General features: G+C 48.0%; 7 protein-coding genes across 7 annotated transcripts; 6 read left to right on the forward strand and 1 right to left on the reverse strand.

Annotated features, from left to right (window-relative positions):
- Nucleotides 1–1,914: 1,914 nt before the first annotated feature.
- Nucleotides 1,915–4,747, forward strand: K444DRAFT_670361 (uncharacterized protein; the record flags this gene model as incomplete). Its single annotated transcript, XM_024887613.1, has 5 exons — nucleotides 1,915–2,759; nucleotides 2,981–3,294; nucleotides 3,345–3,619; nucleotides 3,679–3,995; nucleotides 4,040–4,747. The coding sequence occupies 5 exons, from the start codon at nucleotides 1,915–1,917 to the stop codon at nucleotides 4,350–4,352; spliced, it is 2,064 nt and encodes a 687-aa protein (XP_024727604.1). The 3' UTR covers nucleotides 4,353–4,747.
- Nucleotides 4,748–5,104: 357 nt separating this feature from the next.
- On the forward strand, nucleotides 5,105–8,265 carry K444DRAFT_670362 (S-adenosyl-L-methionine-dependent methyltransferase; the record flags this gene model as incomplete). The annotated part of the gene is made up of 3 exons (XM_024887614.1): nucleotides 5,105–5,125; nucleotides 5,176–5,411; nucleotides 5,460–8,265. The coding sequence occupies 3 exons, from the start codon at nucleotides 5,105–5,107 to the stop codon at nucleotides 8,143–8,145; spliced, it is 2,943 nt and encodes a 980-aa protein (XP_024727605.1). The 3' UTR covers nucleotides 8,146–8,265.
- On the forward strand, nucleotides 8,248–9,124 carry K444DRAFT_275401 (uncharacterized protein). Its single transcript, XM_024871502.1, has one exon. It carries the CDS (start codon nucleotides 8,349–8,351, stop codon nucleotides 8,868–8,870), a length of 522 nt encoding a protein of 173 aa, XP_024727606.1. The 5' UTR covers nucleotides 8,248–8,348; the 3' UTR covers nucleotides 8,871–9,124.
- K444DRAFT_622073 (acetyl-CoA synthetase-like protein) lies at nucleotides 8,524–11,251 on the forward strand. The gene is made up of 5 exons (XM_024882023.1): nucleotides 8,524–9,120; nucleotides 9,173–9,198; nucleotides 9,255–10,167; nucleotides 10,255–10,585; nucleotides 10,647–11,251. Exons 1-5 carry the CDS (start codon nucleotides 8,999–9,001, stop codon nucleotides 11,034–11,036), a joined length of 1,782 nt encoding a protein of 593 aa, XP_024727607.1. The 5' UTR covers nucleotides 8,524–8,998; the 3' UTR covers nucleotides 11,037–11,251.
- A 242-nt stretch (nucleotides 11,252–11,493) lies between these two features.
- Nucleotides 11,494–12,919, forward strand: K444DRAFT_275415 (uncharacterized protein). The gene has a single exon (XM_024871503.1). It carries the CDS (start codon nucleotides 11,602–11,604, stop codon nucleotides 12,775–12,777), a length of 1,176 nt encoding a protein of 391 aa, XP_024727608.1. The 5' UTR covers nucleotides 11,494–11,601; the 3' UTR covers nucleotides 12,778–12,919.
- Nucleotides 12,920–13,166: 247 nt separating this feature from the next.
- On the reverse strand, nucleotides 13,167–14,832 carry K444DRAFT_648506 (uncharacterized protein; the record flags this gene model as incomplete). The annotated part of the gene is made up of 7 exons (XM_024885469.1): nucleotides 13,167–13,337; nucleotides 13,395–13,714; nucleotides 13,810–13,909; nucleotides 13,943–14,028; nucleotides 14,058–14,283; nucleotides 14,342–14,556; nucleotides 14,739–14,832. The coding sequence occupies 7 exons, from the start codon at nucleotides 14,830–14,832 to the stop codon at nucleotides 13,167–13,169; spliced, it is 1,212 nt and encodes a 403-aa protein (XP_024727609.1).
- A 2,106-nt stretch (nucleotides 14,833–16,938) lies between these two features.
- Nucleotides 16,939–18,035, forward strand: K444DRAFT_576392 (alpha/beta-hydrolase). The gene is made up of 3 exons (XM_024877527.1): nucleotides 16,939–17,186; nucleotides 17,239–17,655; nucleotides 17,711–18,035. Exons 1-3 carry the CDS (start codon nucleotides 17,134–17,136, stop codon nucleotides 17,967–17,969), a joined length of 729 nt encoding a protein of 242 aa, XP_024727610.1. The 5' UTR covers nucleotides 16,939–17,133; the 3' UTR covers nucleotides 17,970–18,035.
- Nucleotides 18,036–18,145: the final 110 nt, after the last annotated feature.

Genomic DNA, 18,145 nt, shown 5'->3' on the forward strand with positions numbered 1-18,145 from the left:
CAGGCTCGATCAGCCTAAGGCATGACTGGCTAGTCCCGATTTAGCTTAGACTACTGCCGGAGGACTGCAACTGCGATCCCGATCCCATTTCCCACTTCGAAATTCAGCGTGAAGGTGACTTTAGAGTTTCGTGAGAGAAGCGCGTGTATAAAAGGAAATCGCCTGTGGTTGGGAAGCACGTGTAAGAGGAGAGCGGCTCGGCGGTTCGGATTATATAGAGGCACATGATTTGAATGGGTCATGTGGATATACAAACCAGGTGATAACCATATCCTACAAGTAGGTATTGATGATGTCGGAAAAGTGTCTAAGTCTCAAAAGGGAGATCTAGAGCGTTGCAGCTTATCTGGTCTCGCTATATATAACAATTTCAGATTGAAAAATTGGGGAGCAATAGATTGAGTAGCTGTTGCCCAATACATGTTAACAGTGATGCCACCACCTTCTAGCCACTTCAAATATCCCACCCCATACAACATCAGAATTTTCTTCCTTTTTCCTTTTACAGCTTTGAATGCATTTTCTTCCTTCTTTGCCCTACCTGTGTCCAAAAGTCGTCAACCGCAGGCGCTTGTAACCACTGGCCAAGCATTGGAGATTTTCCCTTCTGCCAGGTTGAGTTGTCTGTGTTGAACGCTAAGTAGGAGGTTATATGTATACATCTTGGTAGCGCTTACCGAGTTTCTCGGAATTTAGCCTTACATTCTGCCCCTTTTGGTGTTGCCAAGCTGGGAGACGAGTTGTCGCTTTCTCTACATGGTTTGCTGATAGCGAGGACGGCATTGTTGTGACCAGCTTTGTGCTAAGCGAAGGATTGTGGCCCGTTATGTCAAACCAATGTATTCGATGAAGGGTGTTCACAACATGCAGACTGGATTCAATTGACGGGGAAATTGGATTATATTGCCTACGGAAGTGTCTAGATTTATAAAGCAGAATCAGGAAATGATTTTGCATTCAAACCTGAAGAATGTATCCTCTAAGTAATCAGGACGAGAACAAATTGACAATGCTCAATGCAGAGATATCAGGACAACTTGTATCGTGGGTAGCTTTATCTCTTTCGTCGCGGTTACGGCGAGCCAATAATGAAACAGGAGGGCGCAGGACAAATTCAGGACAATGTTGAAATGCAATTTTATTACAAATCACTAGAATTGGAGTTAATGCGAGACCCTGCAAGGACGGGAATGGGGATATCTCAACGCTTACCAGGACATTTGTTCAATTAACGTCCTGGTTGTTGGTAGCCAGGACAACTTCCAGGGGCAAGCGAAAAAAGAAAAGAGGAAAAAAGCCTTACTGGTACACTATTTCCCAGGATAAGCGAGCAGCCCGAACATAATTGTGACAATCTATGGGAATGACATCAGTGACAAAATCTCACAGGCGACTGCTGAAGGGGGATCTGATGCAGGACTGGACAAGAAGGTACCGTCACTGATCCAGGAGACGTGAGATGATGAGATAGACCAAAGACAGCGATCAATTCAGTCCAACCACTAAAATACGGAGGCCAAGCGGCCGGTGACATCCGGTTCGCCCCGATTTGCTAGTGATACCGAAGATCCTGTGTTGCTACAGGGATGTGCTGGTGGTGCATGGTCGGGGGCGCGGCGGAGGCCATGTCCTTACATAACCTTATCCAGCGGCAATCCTTTTCAGCCTCATAAAGTCCTGAATGCCCCTCCAAGGAAGTCCTGAGTCCTGACCGAACAAGTCCTTGCGGCGTCCTGGCGACCCAGGCGCACTGCCCACAAAACGGGCCCTCGCACACAAATCTTGGGATCTTTATCAAATTCCTTTCAATATCGACCCACCCCGATCAGGCTGAGGCAACGGTTGCCTTGTTGTGATACCTTCCCTTAGCACCTCGTTATTTTCTGCCGCCCTCTCCTCCGCCCCTAAAATATCATGACGAGGCTCAAACTGGATCAATGGGAAGGGCGATGGTTGTTTTCGCGCGGAGCAACGAAAGCTACACATAGGACCGAAGGTCGCTCCATGACTGAGCTTACTGAAGCGTTAGCAGAAGTTGATGGTCTGCTCGCTGGTATCAACTATCTGGAAAAATTGGAACCTGATTCCGAGGAGACTCGTTCCAATTCTGCTCGGAACGGAAATGCAAGCGATTCTTTCCCATCAAATCCAGCGACAGCCTCTTGGTTCGGACATCTTGCTTTTGATCTACTGGGCTCGGGTTCAGAGGAGCGTTCCGAGATCGAACCAAGACACCTTCGAAATATTTTGAATGAAAAATTGGTCCAATCGAATGATGAGCCGCACCAAGCACCTCGTGAATCTCAATGGGCTACCATTCGCAGTTTACGAAAGGCATCCTTGCTCCACTACAACCAGTTCGCAAAGTTGACTGCCGACTCAACAAATCCTGACATCCGAAAGCTGAGGAAGTCTTGTGTTACTGCGAAGAAATTACTAGAAATGGGGATATTGACTTTCCGACAAGTCCTCCATGGCCAGACCCCAACAACCCTCGTGGACATCTTCGCCTTTGCAAGTCTGTCTTATGTGATATCGAAGACTTTACATGCCAGGGGCCACATTGACGAGACCGATATTCTCTCTGGCATCTTGGACTGGCGAGCCGCTATTGTTGATGACAGGGAGAGGCCTACTTTCGACGAGATCGCCAAACAACTGTGGCCCGAGGCAAAGGAAATCATGCATTTCATTCCACTCGAGAGAACCGCAACGAGTCAAGAAACGGCTGGCTTGAGGCCTGATGAGAACGAAACGAGGTGTGCTCCGTCAATTATACCTCAAGAAGCAACAGTTCCGGGGCCTTTGAGGCCAGGGGAAGAAAATGTCACGTCACAACACGATCCACCTCTGTCCCCATGGACTCATGAGAATATATCGGTATTGCAAACGGACACATTTTCGATGCCATGTCTCAGCGAAATGGAAAATCCTCGGGTGGACTCCAGAGCCATGTTTATCATCTTACTCACGAAACAAGGTTATATCCCGATTTTAACTTTTCCGATTTTTCGTCTTCAGATTGGTTCAATCATGACAGTGCTGTTCTGGAAGGTACAATGGATTCAACTTTCTACCAAACCCTGGCACCGGATATTTTCCCCGGGGTTCTCAATACATCGCAGACGGCAGGTTTAATTGGCACGGAATTGCATCCCATCGAGCCAGAGAGTTCTCCACTCCATGGTATTGAGGAACCTTCTCCAGTTGAGCAGATAAGCCCACCAACAGATGACTCTGCCCTCCACCTTCTAGAAACCCCATTGTTTCAAGCAGTTTTCCGCTTCATGATTCGTCAGTTGCTCTTCCACCTCCTATGTTTATCTCGCTAATCACCGTTGCAGAGATTTCTGAGATGGGAGATCTACTGAATGTACTTTCGGGAGGTGGGTTGACGTCTGAAAAGGACGGCATTAAGCCCCCTCATTCAAGACCGCCCTGGGTAGCTTCGGAATTTCTTATTCAAGCCTCTCGACACTTTTTGGGGCCCCTACATCGCGAAGCAGTTCATATCGATAAGACTTTCGGTGGAATCGTTGCTATGGCGGAGATGTTTGTCAAGCTTGGTTGTCTCCAGACAGTGAGAGAAGTTGAAAATTACATCATCACGGTTGGTCGAGTATGTTTACCTGAAATGTCCCCTTTCCGAACTTGAGGCTAATTCCGAGGATCTTACAGCATCTAACCCATTCCTATGACTCATTTGCGACACTAGTTTCCAAAACTCTTAGCCAGTGTTTTGTTGCCTCCCGAACAATGGGGTGGGACCTCCTCTATCCCAATTACGTTCAAGAAGCCGATGAATACACATTCCCGTATCTCAATAGAAGGCAAAGAGGAGAGACCAAGTGGGCGGAGTTCGGGTTTGGCCGCCAGGGTCTATCGGAAGCAATGTCGTCTCCTACCTCATCAACGAACGAAAATCCCCAAAAGCGTTCGCCCAGCCCAAAGAAACGTCCTTTGCAAGACGGGGCGGATTCAGCTACGAAGCGCCGGTATGTAGACTCTAAGAGAATTTGATCGTAGTCTAACTCTATAGCCCTCGAGATATGTCTATCGCGCCTTCTCAGAGTTCGCCTTCAGGCTCCGACACGTCGATTATCGAGCGTTGCACTTTTGAAAACTGTCCCAAATATTATACCGGCACGGCCGCCCTAAGCAACCTTTCTCGACATGTCCGAACCAAGCATCGGAAGAAGAAGAATACCTTCATATGTCCAATTTGTCGCAAGGAGACGGATCGCCGAGACAATCTACGTCAACATTTCATTAATGTCCATGCCAACGTTGAACAACCGGATTGTATTGCGAATAGAAGCCGGGGCCTCCAAGATGCTCGAAGCACTAACTAGTGGTCTTTCCTACAATATCTTTCCTTTTCTTTCCTTAGGAAAATCTTTACACTCTCACTTAAAGTTTCCAAGTCGGGGGGAGGGGCTTTTTTTGGTTTCTAGTGCCGCATTTCTTAGAGTTACAGTTTATTACCTTGCTTTGATAAATGGCGTTAAATCCCAAAGGTTGTCACGCCACATAACAGGCTGCAACTACACTCCTCTACTGACGGTAAATACTCGGAGGAAAGAGGCAGATAATGAAGTTTAGCGATTGAAGTCGGAGTTGGAGTTGGAGTTGGAAATATTTATTATTCCTCTTTTGTTTTGGTATGCACGCCTTCGCTTGCAAAGCAAGATCCTATTTAATTTATTTACTCTATTAAGATGTAAATGTCCACAAGAATCAATGCTGCATTGAATCAATAAACTATGAATGCCTGTGATTTCTTGAGAGCTTCGCGTTCGACAACCTATAGATGTGCATGCAGGGCTGGAGAGGCGGGAATTTCTCTTGAAATGGCTGACATCTGGTGACCATTTTGCAGCCATGGTAGTTGAAAGATCGAAGAAATTGGATGGCTTAAAACGCGATTTGTGGATGGTACTGTATGTTGTGGTAAGAAGGTTGAAATAATCACATGATCCATAATCGGCAAAAGGTTTCTCCTAGCCTCCGAAGCCAATCAAGAGCTCAATTTTTTGTGATGAGATATTGATTGCACATATCCTCAGACTTCTCCCGCAACAACGGCCCTCAAAAATCGACAAATATGGGCCGCGGAAACAAACAAGTAAGTCTATCCATTGTGTTGTCTGCGAAAATTCATCTGACTGTCAATAGGGACGAGGAGGCGGTGGTCGAGGACGTCAAGGTCGAGGAAGGGGAGGCGGTGGGCGCGGGGGTCGTGGCGGGGAAGACAATCGAGTCAGCTTCGAGAAGGTCGAGAAACACAACGAGAAACTTGAAAGATACTACAACAGTGTTCTGGGATTAGCAGATGAGGAGGAGAGGCACGACTTCTGGGCTGCATTGAAGCGGGAATTGCCCAACAGCTTCAGATTCGCCGGTTGTAAAGGGTATGAATGAATTGATGGATCAATTGCCCCCAAGCTAATTGTTCACAGACATGCGCTCGCAGTGCAGAAGCTTCTTAAAACCCGCTATGTCCCAGAAATCTCCAAGATTTCTCACTATGATGGTACTCCTGTCGAACCTCCCCAACCAGTGCTCTGGTATCCTGACGAATTGGCGTGGTGGATGACGACTCCGAAAAATGTCATTCGACGATTCCCGCCTTTCGCTGCATTTCAGAAGTACTTGGTGTCCGAGACAAGTGTTGGAAACATTAGCAGACAAGAGGTGGTTAGCATGATTCCGCCCTTGGTTATGGATCTTCAACCTGGAATGACAGTCCTCGATATGTGCGCTGCTCCTGGCAGTAAGGCGGCGCAATTGTTGGAGATGGTACACAATGGAGAGGAAGCACGAGTTCGAAAATCTCTCAAGGATCATGCCAAGCAAGATGGTCGATATGCGAGCCCTGAGGTGAAGTCGGAGGATGCGGCAGACATGGAAATCGACACCAGCGATAATGGACGAGCTACAGGATTGTTAATTGCCAACGATTCCGATTACAAGCGGAGCCATATGTTGATCCATCAACTCAAACGACTGTCGTCTCCAAACCTGATTGTCACCAATCATGACGCAACGATGTATCCTTCGATCAAGCTTCCGTCGACGCCTGAAAATCCAGCCCACAACAGATACTTAAAGTTCGACCGAATCTTGGCCGATGTTCCTTGTTCAGGAGACGGTACGACCAGAAAGAATGCGAATCTGTGGCAAGACTGGAATCCTGGCAACGCGCTTGGTCTCTATATCACGCAAGTCAGAATTCTTATTCGAGCCTTACAAATGCTGAAGCCTGGTGGCCGTGTGGTCTACTCGACATGCAGCATGAACCCAGTCGAGAACGAGGCTGTCGTAGCATCTGCCATTGAGAGATGTGGGGGGTTAGCAAAAGTCCAGTTATTACCGAGCGACGACAAACTCCCTCTCCTGAAGCGGCGCCCGGGCTTGAACGACTGGACCGTAATGGATAAGAGTGGTAAGGTATGGTCTACATTTGGCAAAGTAAAGGAACACGAGGAAGAATATGGTGCATCCGTCTACACCGACAGACTGGTGGAAGGAATGTTCCCTCCCATCAATGCTGACATCCCATTCGAGAGATGCATGCGTGTCTATGCCCACCTTCAGGATACTGGCGGATTTTTCATTGCAATTTTGCAAAAGATGTCGGAATTCAGAGCCAAGCCGGAGTCTGACTCGAAAAAGATTGAGCCTAAGCCGCCAATCACATCAATTATTGAGGAGATCGAGTCAAACCCAGAACCCAAAGACGGAGAAAGTCTTCTTCCCAAGATTGAGGCCGCAGATGCTCTAACAAGACCAACGGAATATTACGATGAATTTGTCTCTGCAGCTGCTCGCCAGAACCAAGAAAATCCAACGTCAGATGGTACTTTGACAACGCCTAATGGCAGGAAGCGCAGCCGGGATGAGACTGCTCCCATCGAGACCGAAGAGTTCTCCTCGAGCAAGAAGTTGAAGACGCAAGATGATGGGGACGAGGCCGAGATGAAAGATGCGGATGAAGCCGAGATCGATGCTGTTATGGAGACCAGGAAGTTGAGCACCAAAGACGAGGTTAATGAGCCCGCTGAAGAGGGCATGGAGAACAGGAATGTGCACTATCCCCCACCACCTGGTGCAGAGCTGGACTTAACTACTCGGCCTGGTGATATGCGCTCCGACTCGAGACCAAAGCAGCAGCAGCGAAACAGATCGGGTCAGCAATTCGAAGAGCCTTTCAAATACATCTCTGGAGATCATCCAGAAGTTAAGTCAGTGGAAAAGTTCTATAATTTGTCGCCACGCTTTCCTCGGGACAGATTCATGGTTAGAAATGTTCAGGGGGAACCAGCGAAGACGATTTACTACACATCGGCCTTGATTAGAGATATTCTTACTGAGAACGAGGGCAAGGGCATCAAATTTATCCACGGAGGTGTCAAGATGTTCATGAAGCAAGACGTTCAAGGACCAGATGTCTGCAAATGGAGGATACAGTCAGAAGGCATGCCGATCCTGGAAGGTTATGTCGGTGAAGAGCGAGTTGTTCGTCTCTATAACAAAGAGACTTTCCGTAAACTTCTTATCGAGATGTTCCCCAAACTCGCAGATGATGGATGGAAGAATCTTGGCGAGATTGGAGAACGTGTCAGGGATGTCCCGATGGGTTGCTGCGTTCTCAGAATTGAGCCGAGTGACCATGAAGATGGATTCGATGAGCGAATGGTTCTTCCGCTCTGGCGAAGCGCTGCCTCTTTGAATCTTATGCTTGCTAAGGAGGACAGGACAGCAATGCTGTTGCGCATCTTTAACGATACGACACCACTCGTCAATAACTCCACAAATAAACAAAAGATCGAAGAGAGTGTCAAGAAGCAAGATGATGAGGAAGACGAGAAAAAGCCTGTAGCGTCTGGCTTCGTTGTCGAAAATGGCAAGGTCAAGGTCGATACATCTATTGCTATCGAGGCAGCTGCGCCTGTCAATGATCGATCAACGAACGCGGAGATCAAGCCAGGGCCATATGGTGTTGTTATGGGTGCTGCTCCAGAGGATCAGCCTATGACGGATGTTAAGGCGGAAAAAATAGCCAAGGGAGAGGATACAAGTGGCCCCGAGCAGCAATTGAATGGTACTGGCGGCGTTGAGGGACAACTGGGTGGTGTGTCATAGACGCACGATTGCATATCTGGATGACTATGCCCTCTTAAACAGAGCACTGTATGAAGTGAATCGAGCTCACTTTGCACCAATGAATAAATGAAAGTCATGCCTGCGTTATTTAATGTCCGGGGTCCCCTGGAAAGATCCAAATGCACCCCCAACCCCCCTCCCCCCAAAACCCGATGGAGTGATCAAGATACGATTTTCTGTGGATGAATCACTTGCGGTATCTCATTTCTTCGAAGTTTGATAGCCGAGGAACCAGCTTCGGGCATCTTAAATTGTTCGTGTCACCTTCTCATTCATTGTTGCAGTTGACACGTGATTCACTGACCGAAGCATCATGCCACTTTTTCACTGCCCCATTCGTGAATCAGCCTTGTCCCGCGAATAGCACTATAATACTGACCTTACGGCCTACCGTTCTCAAATTTGCTTTCACGTTCTCCAAAAAAGCAAAGTTGCTACAATTTCTCTTTCAATTCAGCATTCGAGATGCCTTCCTCAATACTCTCCAACATGGCAGCATCTCATCTACCTCACATATCTCTCAAAACCGCCATCGTTCAACCTGGGATGTCCAAATCACCCCCCTTCACCTCAGAAGTCCCGGGTTCTCCCCAAGTAGACGGCGAGACCATCCCGCGTCGAAACGCCAAATTCGTCAACTCCCTCGTCTCCCGTCCATGTGGAGAAGTATCCACGCTTTTCGACATACTGCTCCGCTCAGCTGAGAAATTCGGAGACTTGGAGGCCATGGGAACGAGGAGGTTGATCGAGACACATTTTGAGATTAAGAAGGTGAAGAAGGTGGTTGAGGGTGTGGAAAGGGAGGCAGACAAGAAGTGGGTTTTTTTTCGAGATGGGGGAGTTTGAGTTTGAGAGTTTTGGGGGGTATGTGGGACGGTGTTTAAAGTTGGGTGCTGGGTTGAGGAAATTGGGACTAGAGCCAGGGGAAAGGGTGCATGTTTTTGCTGCTACGAGGTAAGTCCTCATAATCTTCGGGGAAGAAATGAAGTTTGACAGGGGTTTCTAGTGCAAACTGGTTGGCTGTGTCTCACGGTCAGTCCTCAATGTCTCTTCAAAGATTCAAAGGAACGTCACTGATATTTTGATAGCTGCAGTCACACAATCAATGCCAATCGTAACCTCCTACGCCACCCTCGGCGAAGAAGGCCTCACAACCTCCCTCACCCAAACCAGCGCCAAAGCAATCTTCATTGACCCAGACCTGCTCTCCAAACTAACCATCCCCCTTCAATCCGCACCAGAAATCAAATTCATTATATACAACGACCAACACCCAGTCCCTCAATCCGACATCGACAACTTAAAGGCATCTAACCCCAAGCTCATTGTCCTCTCCCTCTCTGATCTCGAAGAATTGGGCGAACAAAACCCCGTGGACCCAATACCACCACACCCCGAAGACCTCTGCTGCATAATGTATACCTCGGGCACGACCGGAACTCCCAAAGGTGTCCCCTTGAAACACCGCAACATCATCGCCGCAATCACCGGTCTCGATAGCGTATTCGCAGAATACGTCGGCCCATCAGACTCCGTGCTCGCTTACCTTCCACTGGCACATAGCTTCGAGTACGCATTTGAAAACGCTTGTCTTTACTGGGGTGTGAAAATGGGCTACGGCTCTCCGCGTACATTATCCGATACCTCGATGCGGAATTGCAGCGGGGATATCAAGACGTTCCGCCCCACAATTTTGGTTGGAGTGCCAGCTGTCTGGGAGACGATCCGCAAAGGCATTGAAGAGAAAGTCTCGAGGTTGGGATGGGTGAAGCGGAATCTATTCTGGGGCGCACTGTGGTTGAAGGCGGCGCTTTGTGTACTTTTCCTTCCGGGCCCGGGACTCCTTGATAAGGTGGTATTCAGGAGTGTAAAGGCAGAGATGGGGGGACGGCTGAGGGCGTGTTTTAATGGTGCAGGACCGTTGGGGAGAGATACGAGGCGGTTTATTAGTTTTGCGGCCGCGCCGTTGGTTAGTGGGTATGGGTTGACTGAGACGACTGCGTGGGTTCTTCCCTTCCCCCTTACTTTCCTTGCTCCTTTTCCTTATTCTCTGGAATTTAGTGGGCATTGACATTGATGGGAAAACAGAATGGGAGCACTCCAAGACCCTCTCCAATGGACGGACGACACACTGGGCTCCATCCCAGCATCCATCGAAATCAAACTCGTCGATTTCCCCGACGCAGGCTACTTCGCCACCAACTCCCCACCACAAGGAGAAATCCTGATCCGCGGTGATTCCGTCATGGACGGCTACTATGGCCCCTCGGCATCAGAGAATGAAGGCGTGATCATGAAAGATGGCTGGTTCAGGACGGGCGATATTGGGGAGTGGGATGCTAGGGGTCATTTGAAGATTATTGATCGGAAGAAGAACCTGGTTAAGACGTCGAATGGGGAGTATATTGCACTCGAAAAGGCTGGTTCCCCACCTATCACAGTTCAGTGTGCCGTCCCGGAGAAGGGCTGACGAAGTGTAGCTTGAGAGTATTTACAGAGCAGCGAACATCGTCTCAAACATCTGCGTCTTTGCCTCACCTACACGCTCAAAATCCATCGCAATCGTCATCCCAGACCGCAAACTGCTCCAGAAACTCGCCTCAACCAACAACCTCCGCCCACGACCACACGAACAGCTAGTGCACGACCCAGAGGTTAGAGAATTGGTACTTAAGGAGTTACAAAGCGTGGGTAGGAAGGCGGGGTTGGCTTCTTTTGAGATCATTGAGGGTGTGGTGTTGGCGGAGGAGGAGTGGAGTAGTCTGAATGGGTTGCTGACACCAGCGCAGAAGCTGGCGCGGAGGAAGATTGTGCCGCTTTATCAAAGGGAGATTGATGGCGTTTATGGGAAGACGAAGTCTGTATTGTAAGTTTTAGGATATGCAATTTCATCATCGTTGCATCTGAGCACGGGACTTTTGTCACCGATGCATTCGTGGGACGCCGATTTATGGAGCATTATCGAAAATCATTCCTGGAGTTTGGAAAAGTGCATAGGCCTGAGTTTTTTAAGCATCTAGCCTATCTCTCAAAAGGCTTGAAATTTACTCTACATAATCATGAGTCTTATTTTATACATAATCTTGGACAACTCGGTCATTGACAACGCAAGAAAAAGCTCGCTTAAGTCTAGGGTTTGGAAAAGGGGCAGTGGTTGGCCTGTTGTATCTCATATGTGTGGCCACAAAACAACCCAGAAGACCAAAACAGCTTTGCAAAACCCCTTAGATCAAACTACTGATTGATTGGACTCGAAAGAAAGGGTGACAGCTTTTATGCTCGGGGGAAAGTAAGAGATCACGTGAGAGTGGGGTAGATGACAGATCCCTGCACACAAATAAGCAGACGCGTCTCCAAGCAACCTCAAGACAGAAGAAAACCCAAACTGGGCAACGAAACCATACCTCTGCTATACACATAGCAAGTTTCCTAAAGATGTCACAAAATTCACGAGTTGCCCTCTCTCAGGATGACCTATCCAACTTCGAAGAGTTCATACAGAGCCGTTCCCAATACTCGAATCTCGTCGATCCGAGGGCATTTCCGGTGAAGGAACGGGACAGGCAAAACACTGCGAATATTATCGAGGGTATTGATCGGGTTTCCGTACAAGGCATTCTTGTACCTGCCGTCGTATCTCACCTGCACGAGGAATACGGCAAGCATGTCGCCATTGTCTGCAACGAATATCGGGTCACCAAGAACAGGAACACACACGCGTGCTGGGTTGAGGCGGCCGCGGAAGGGCAGCGAGACAGATTGCTCGACGGAATCAGATGTTCCCTAGAGCATGTACCACCGGCAATCGCCAGAGATCTGCTTCTCGGGGGCGTACTGACTGATTCGGAGGTTGCACAAGCGTGTCTGATCGCTGCGAATGCCATGTCCAGCGAATTGTCGACAGCACTTTCTGATATTGAGAATGCCTTTCAAGGCTCTCACAGGATGCTTGGAGAAATGCGCCATCTTGTTGAATGCAAGTGCTCGTCGGCAGATGCAAACGACGAGTTCCTCGAAAGCTGCTGCGAGGTGAGTAGACAGATTTCTGCAAGGAGAGAACAGCTCCACATTACTTTCAGCACGGTCATCAAAGTAGTTGAAGGAATGCCTCGATGGGAAACCCGAAGAGATGCGCTAAGAACTTTGAATAAACTGTATTGGAAGTGTAAAAACTGCAATGTCTTCCTGCGGGATGGGGAATGGGAAACAGATGTGGTCAAAAAGCAGTTGATCGATTTGATGGGCGGGGTGGCGGAGGGAATGGGGCCATTGGAGCGACAACGATATATGGATGAGGGATTCAGTTTCAATGTCCTCGATTCCCTTGAGGGAAAAGTATATGAATCGCTGAAGGATCTCAAGCGAGCGACTGATAACCTACGGGCAAGCCGCACGCGAGACAGCAAGGACCCGACCACACCGAGCCATTCTCAAAGGTCAAGACCACATATTGATTCTACGAAGTTGGGGGATAAGCACATGTCGGATACTGCAGGGGTGAAGAAAGCGGAGACAAAACAGCTGAAGAGGCGGAGGGTGAAAGATAGAAAAGCTTTACAGAAAGCGCTAGCCAGTCTGGGTCTGGGAGATATCGATGAGCACGCCGCTTGAAATGGAACGCCAGCTTTTACAGCCAGTGGTCTGATTGGAACTCTTTTCCTTGGAGATTTGGTCTACAGATCGACACGACTCCAGACAATGCATATTCTCCCAAGCATAAACCACTTTCAACCCAATTCTAGCCAATGCATCTTAGACCTAATCCACACCTCAAACCAATCAACTCCAATCGCGAAGCAGCCTAACTTCAACGTATCATACATCGACTACTAAGTCCACTCCTACCTCTCAAGCAGTTTAACCCACCTTCTCCCATAGGCCGGCGCCCCTCTCTCATGATCGACCATCACGCCTTGGTTCCCGTGAGTATCCTTCCCGGATTTACGTTCCGCCAACTCCAAACTATGACCAAACTCCATCCCGCCCTCAATCGTCTCAATCTAGAAGTAGGCCGCTGTCCTCTCAGTTGCAATCGCAATCGCATTCTTATCCCTGAAGATGAGGATATCGCCGTTCTCTCGGAATAAACGATCGATATCTTCGAGGGTGCTGTCCGAGGTTTCAAGATAGAAGAGGTACACAATCGGCACGGACGAGGCGTCGAACACCGTCTAGACGATGTAAGATTGCCAGCCTAGTTTCTCGATTCCGATAGGTGTGATCTCCACGACAATGGACTTGAAGATCCAGTCCCCGGCAGTGCCTAGAGCAGAAGCTTTGGTGCGCATAGAGGCCGAGTTAATCTCATTCGGGTACTGCCACGGCACACCCTGCCAACCGATGCCAAAGAAGATATAATACAGGAAGAACGGAACCGAGGCGGAAGCGACTTGTTCCTGGTATTGGTAACCTTCGAGCTCGGAGTAGGTGATGAGAACTGTAACGAAGACGCAGCAGAGTGCTTGGCCGGCTGCGTACATTATCGGGTTTCTGCGGCCCCAGCGTTCGATGTTGGGAATGGCAACTAAGCTGAAAAGGAGGTAGGAGACTAATTGCATATTGCGAGGAGATAGACTAGGCCGTTGGAGATCTCAGCGGAGGAGATGAGGACGGCTGGGAGGTAGTAGGAGGTGACTTTGATACCTGAGAGCTGCTGCATGATTTGTGTGCCCATTCCGAGCACGAGTCGGCGGATAGTGGATGTTCCTCCCTGATCCCTTGTTCGACCGCGAAGAAGGTCGCCCTAGGAGACATCATATTATCGCACGAAAGCGACCGTAAATTCAATTTCTTTGACATCGTTGGTGACGTGCCCACCCTTGGCGTCCAAACCCTCGAGGTCGGCAAGAATCTTGCGGCTTGCTCCACATCACAATGTGCAATGAGCCAACGAGGGGACTCGGGAGCCAGGGAACAGTTCCGAGGAGAACGAAGATGAAGGTGAATTGGAACGCAAGCGGGAATCTCCATGAGATGGAAACCTCCGACGAATGAGAACCCATATGTAACCCAATTTGACAGGGAAAATTCAGCAATGTTTAAGATCATTACGATGACGACTAGGTTTCCTCTCCAGCTTGCTTTGAGGCCTCGGACTGCCAGAGTGGGGCAGTTGAACTGTTTATGCCGTTACCGGTGCCGACAGTGATGCGGCCCGCGATCATTACTGGCGCACTGAGTGCTGTTTTATGTGCATGATCGCTCCCACAGCCCCGATGGAAGTTCCGATGAGGATCGTCTTCTTTTGTCCAGGCAAGGCTCCCACCATCACAGCAATTATGGCGCCAAAGAGACCGCCGATAACGTAGAGAGCCGTCATAGTGCCGATCATGGACGTGTTGCCCTTGAGTTTGAGAGTATCGAGAACGTCTTGCATGACGATAATATCACCTATCGAGCATACCAGCAGCTGGGCATGCGAAAGGTAGTGTAGTGTTGTCACGTGCTGCGCACAGGCGTATATATAGCTTCTTCACCGCCCTTAGGGCACGATCATTCATACATATATTTACACAAACACACCACATTCCACTTCCACAGCTTGTCCAGGCCGTGACAAGTGTAGAATGAACCGAAGGTACCTTGATCGTATCCGAACAATACCATATCAGTTGCACAGGGAACCGTCGCCCAGAGGTCAACCATCCTCCTTTCAACCCGAAACATGGTAGTGGCTGGATACAATCATTCTTCTCAGATTCAGATACGCGTCTAGATTGGGTTTTAAAGTGGCTAAGCATACATCGTACCCCATTGCGTCTTCTTGATTTTCTTTGGATTGCCAGCTAGATTGGTGAGGCGGCACTGTATAAAACTAGACACTACTCGTAGTGCTTCAATAGGAACTTCAGTGAAGCTTCGATTCCGTTAAGTTTGGGTGAGAAAGATCCAGCACATCAATTGAAGCTTCGAAATATTCTGGCGACGGTAGGGCAAGAGTTAAGCTTACGAGCCAGCTCGCCATACCCTAGAGCCTTCCCTGCCAATTAGGGACCCTTTTCCGTATATTACAAACGGGAGCTGCCGGCCTCGCTACTCAACTCAGAGCATTCTGCAAGACTGGCCACGATTTCGTGAGCTATATTTCACTAGGAACCTTTATAGTAATTGAAAGAATTAGTGGAGAAATCGAAAGAGACCTATTACTCGTTTGTTAATCAACCCGAGCCAAATCGGAAAGTTTAGCTCTACAGTAGCTCTATATCCGGTAATAGAATTTCTAGAAGCCTAGATCCATCCCTTTGTCCAGCGAGACATTGCTAGGCGCTAGTAAGAGGGCCTGGCTCAGACCTTACAGGCGCACTTTTACTTATACTTATTAGCTATCTCTTCCTTTTCTCCCTGAGCCAGGCCCCCCTACTAGCGCCTAGCAATGTCTCGCTGGATGAAGAGATATGAAAGCAATATTTAGAGCTGCGGTTCGGAGATTCGAATACAGTCCTGGATATCGAACTTGCCCCTTCGGATTCCAGCGGATTTGCTGGGTTTAATAAACCATCAAATCAGAAGACCACGATAGGCTTTATTTCGGCCGGTACTCCTAAAACCCCGAAAGAAATTCCACCAATCGATAATCCGCTCGAAAACCCAATCGAAAATCACGCAAATATGAGCGGTTTCGGTACAAGAAATGCAAGCCTACGTCCCTGCGGGTTTAGTGCGTATCAGCAATATGGCGTTGAATTAGCAATACGGCCATTTTTGTAATAAATTCCACAATTTCATAATATTGAAAAATTGAAAGAAGCCAAAAAAAAAGTTCAATTATCGGGGTGCCTCTAGATAAACTTTTTCTCCAAGACATTGTATTACATTGTGAAGTTATTAAAAATTCTAGATCTTTTTTATTAGAGAAAAAAAGTAACCTAATACCCAATAAACCCGCAGGGACGTAGGGGATTTGGTGCAAGTCCTGACACACGATTAGCTGTAATGCCTGGCGCTGGACAAGTCTCACTGGGCAAAGGGATAGGGGCTAAATAATACGCTCGGTCCCCTGAAGTAACCTAGTATAGGAGGTAGGTAATCCTTCTTATAAAAGTGAACTAATTATTTAGTTTAATATACGGAAGTACAGCTCATAAAGTTAGTAATAGCACTAGTAAGGGTTTTTGTATGTCTATATATATTCTAATATCGCTTTATTAAAGTAAATAAATAAAACAAGCCAAGCGAGGGATTTAATACCTAATTAAGTCAAGTTCTTTACTAGCCTAAGGGGTCGTTCTAGTGCCTCTGCTACAGGAAGGGGAGCTTGCGGGGGGGTATATGGAGTAAAAGAATCCCAAACTAAGATGCGAGACATTGCAAGTGTAAAATGTGGTCTTTTAATTAGCTAAAAGAAAGAGAAAGTAAATGTGAAGTGTCTGTTTTGCCCACCGAGCGAAAGTGCGTGGTTTGTCTATTATTTATTTACTTGTAAAATTAAGGCCAGTTTAGGGCTTGCTTTGCTTTGAAATCAGTAAAATTAAAGCTTAATTTCTAATAAAATCATTAAAATCAATAAGAGTAAGCTTACATGGGACAAGCCGATGTGTCCACTCGCTTGCTTTACTGTCTTTATGGGCTGTACCTCCGTAAATACAAATTCCCTCATTATCTCGGAATTTTATCTATCTTCTCTCAACAGTACGATAGCAGATCTTGAAAATGAGGAATTGTAATCTTGTGCTTCCATTTGGCAGCCTCCTCGTCAGTATGTTTGCTTCAGCGTCTGTTTTCACTCAGCCCCCTCTTTTCAACAAAATTTTAACAAATCCCAGAGCCCGCGTGCCAAGCCAGTTTTACAATGCTTCCGTCCCGCGATGGGAATGGTGGCCAAATCCAGGTCAACTCGCCAATGGAGACAAAGGCCAATACCTAAATCTCTCTTCCGGAGTCGATCTATGGTACACGACATTTGGCAAGAACTCCACTCGACACACGCCCGTGCTGCTTCTCCACGCCGGGACTGGGAACAGCAACCAGATGTACAACCAAGCCAACAAGCTAGCCGAAACTCGACAAGTCATTCTTCAAGAGTATATCGTTTCTCCCACTGAAAATAAAGTTGCAACTAATAAATTGTCCCAGCACCCGCGGCGAAGGACGCAGTCCCTACACAAACTTCACAAAATTTCACTACGACGACTTCACCCGCGACGCAATCGCCATCCTCGACCACCTCAACATCCCCCGCGTCGCAGTAGTCGGCTGGAGCGACGGCGCAATCGTCGGGCTTGACCTTGCCATGAACTACAGCTCTCGCATAGAGCGGGTGTTCGCTCACGGTGCCAACCCTCAAGCAAATATGAGTATCCCTGGCCTTAATGATCCGATCATTAATTCGGATTCTGGATTTTTGGACTCAGATTTTGCGACAAACGGGACTACGTATTCTATTAATGGGAGAAGGAAGAGGGGGTTGGGGAAGAGGGGGCAGACGTATAATTGTGAGAGTTTGAGTCCCTTGCCGGGGAATTGTTCGGCGATGAAGGAGGGTGTTGCTTAGTGAGTCTATGCTTCTGTGAAAGGTGGTGGTGAATGATGTGCTGACGGTAAATAGTATGTGGAGGACGGAACCAACCTGGGGACCAGGAGCGTTGGCGAAAGTCAAGTGTCCGGTTTGGATTGTGGACGGAGACCATGATATTTCTGTGGAGAGGAATCAAGCGGATGCTTTGGCAGCATGGATTCCGTTTGCTGGGCAGCTGATAATACCTCACGTGGGACATGCTGCTTTGCTTGAAGATCCAAAGCTCTTTAACTTCGCGATGGAATACTTCTTGGATATGAAGTTTGATGGGGTTCTACCTTACTACTAAAAGAGAAGTCAAGCAAATCAAGGAATAAGTATTGTGGGGATCTTGGACTCGCCATTTTCGTGGCCCCATGAAGCTGGAGTTGTGAGTAATTTAATCAACACATTGCTCGAGCAGATATAGTACTTTGAAACTATCTCCACGAGGGACATTCTGAAGTGAAGGTATGTGTTTACTTC

Source organism: Hyaloscypha bicolor (genome assembly GCF_002865645.1).
Source record: "Hyaloscypha bicolor E unplaced genomic scaffold K444scaffold_183, whole genome shotgun sequence".
Classification (NCBI taxonomy): domain Eukaryota; kingdom Fungi; phylum Ascomycota; class Leotiomycetes; order Helotiales; family Hyaloscyphaceae; genus Hyaloscypha; species Hyaloscypha bicolor.

What these genes read in the sequence shown, in the direction of transcription:
- K444DRAFT_275401 (XM_024871502.1), top strand. Translation starts at nt 8,349, where the DNA reads ATGAATCACTTGCGGTATCTCATTTCTTCGAAGTTTGATAGCCGAGGA.
- K444DRAFT_622073 (XM_024882023.1), top strand. Translation starts at nt 8,999, where the DNA reads ATGGGGGAGTTTGAGTTTGAGAGTTTTGGGGGGTATGTGGGACGGTGT. An exon ending in CATGTTTTTGCTGCTACGAG is followed by an intron (nt 9,121 to 9,172) that starts GTAAGTCCTCAT and finishes AGGGGTTTCTAG; the next exon opens with TGCAAACTGGTTGGCTGTGT. An exon ending in GGGTTGACTGAGACGACTGC is followed by an intron (nt 10,168 to 10,254) that starts GTGGGTTCTTCC and finishes ATGGGAAAACAG; the next exon opens with AATGGGAGCACTCCAAGACC.
- K444DRAFT_275415 (XM_024871503.1), top strand. Translation starts at nt 11,602, where the DNA reads ATGTCACAAAATTCACGAGTTGCCCTCTCTCAGGATGACCTATCCAAC.
- K444DRAFT_576392 (XM_024877527.1), top strand. Translation starts at nt 17,134, where the DNA reads ATGTACAACCAAGCCAACAAGCTAGCCGAAACTCGACAAGTCATTCTT. An exon ending in CGACAAGTCATTCTTCAAGA is followed by an intron (nt 17,187 to 17,238) that starts GTATATCGTTTC and finishes AAATTGTCCCAG; the next exon opens with CACCCGCGGCGAAGGACGCA. An exon ending in ATGAAGGAGGGTGTTGCTTA is followed by an intron (nt 17,656 to 17,710) that starts GTGAGTCTATGC and finishes GACGGTAAATAG; the next exon opens with TATGTGGAGGACGGAACCAA.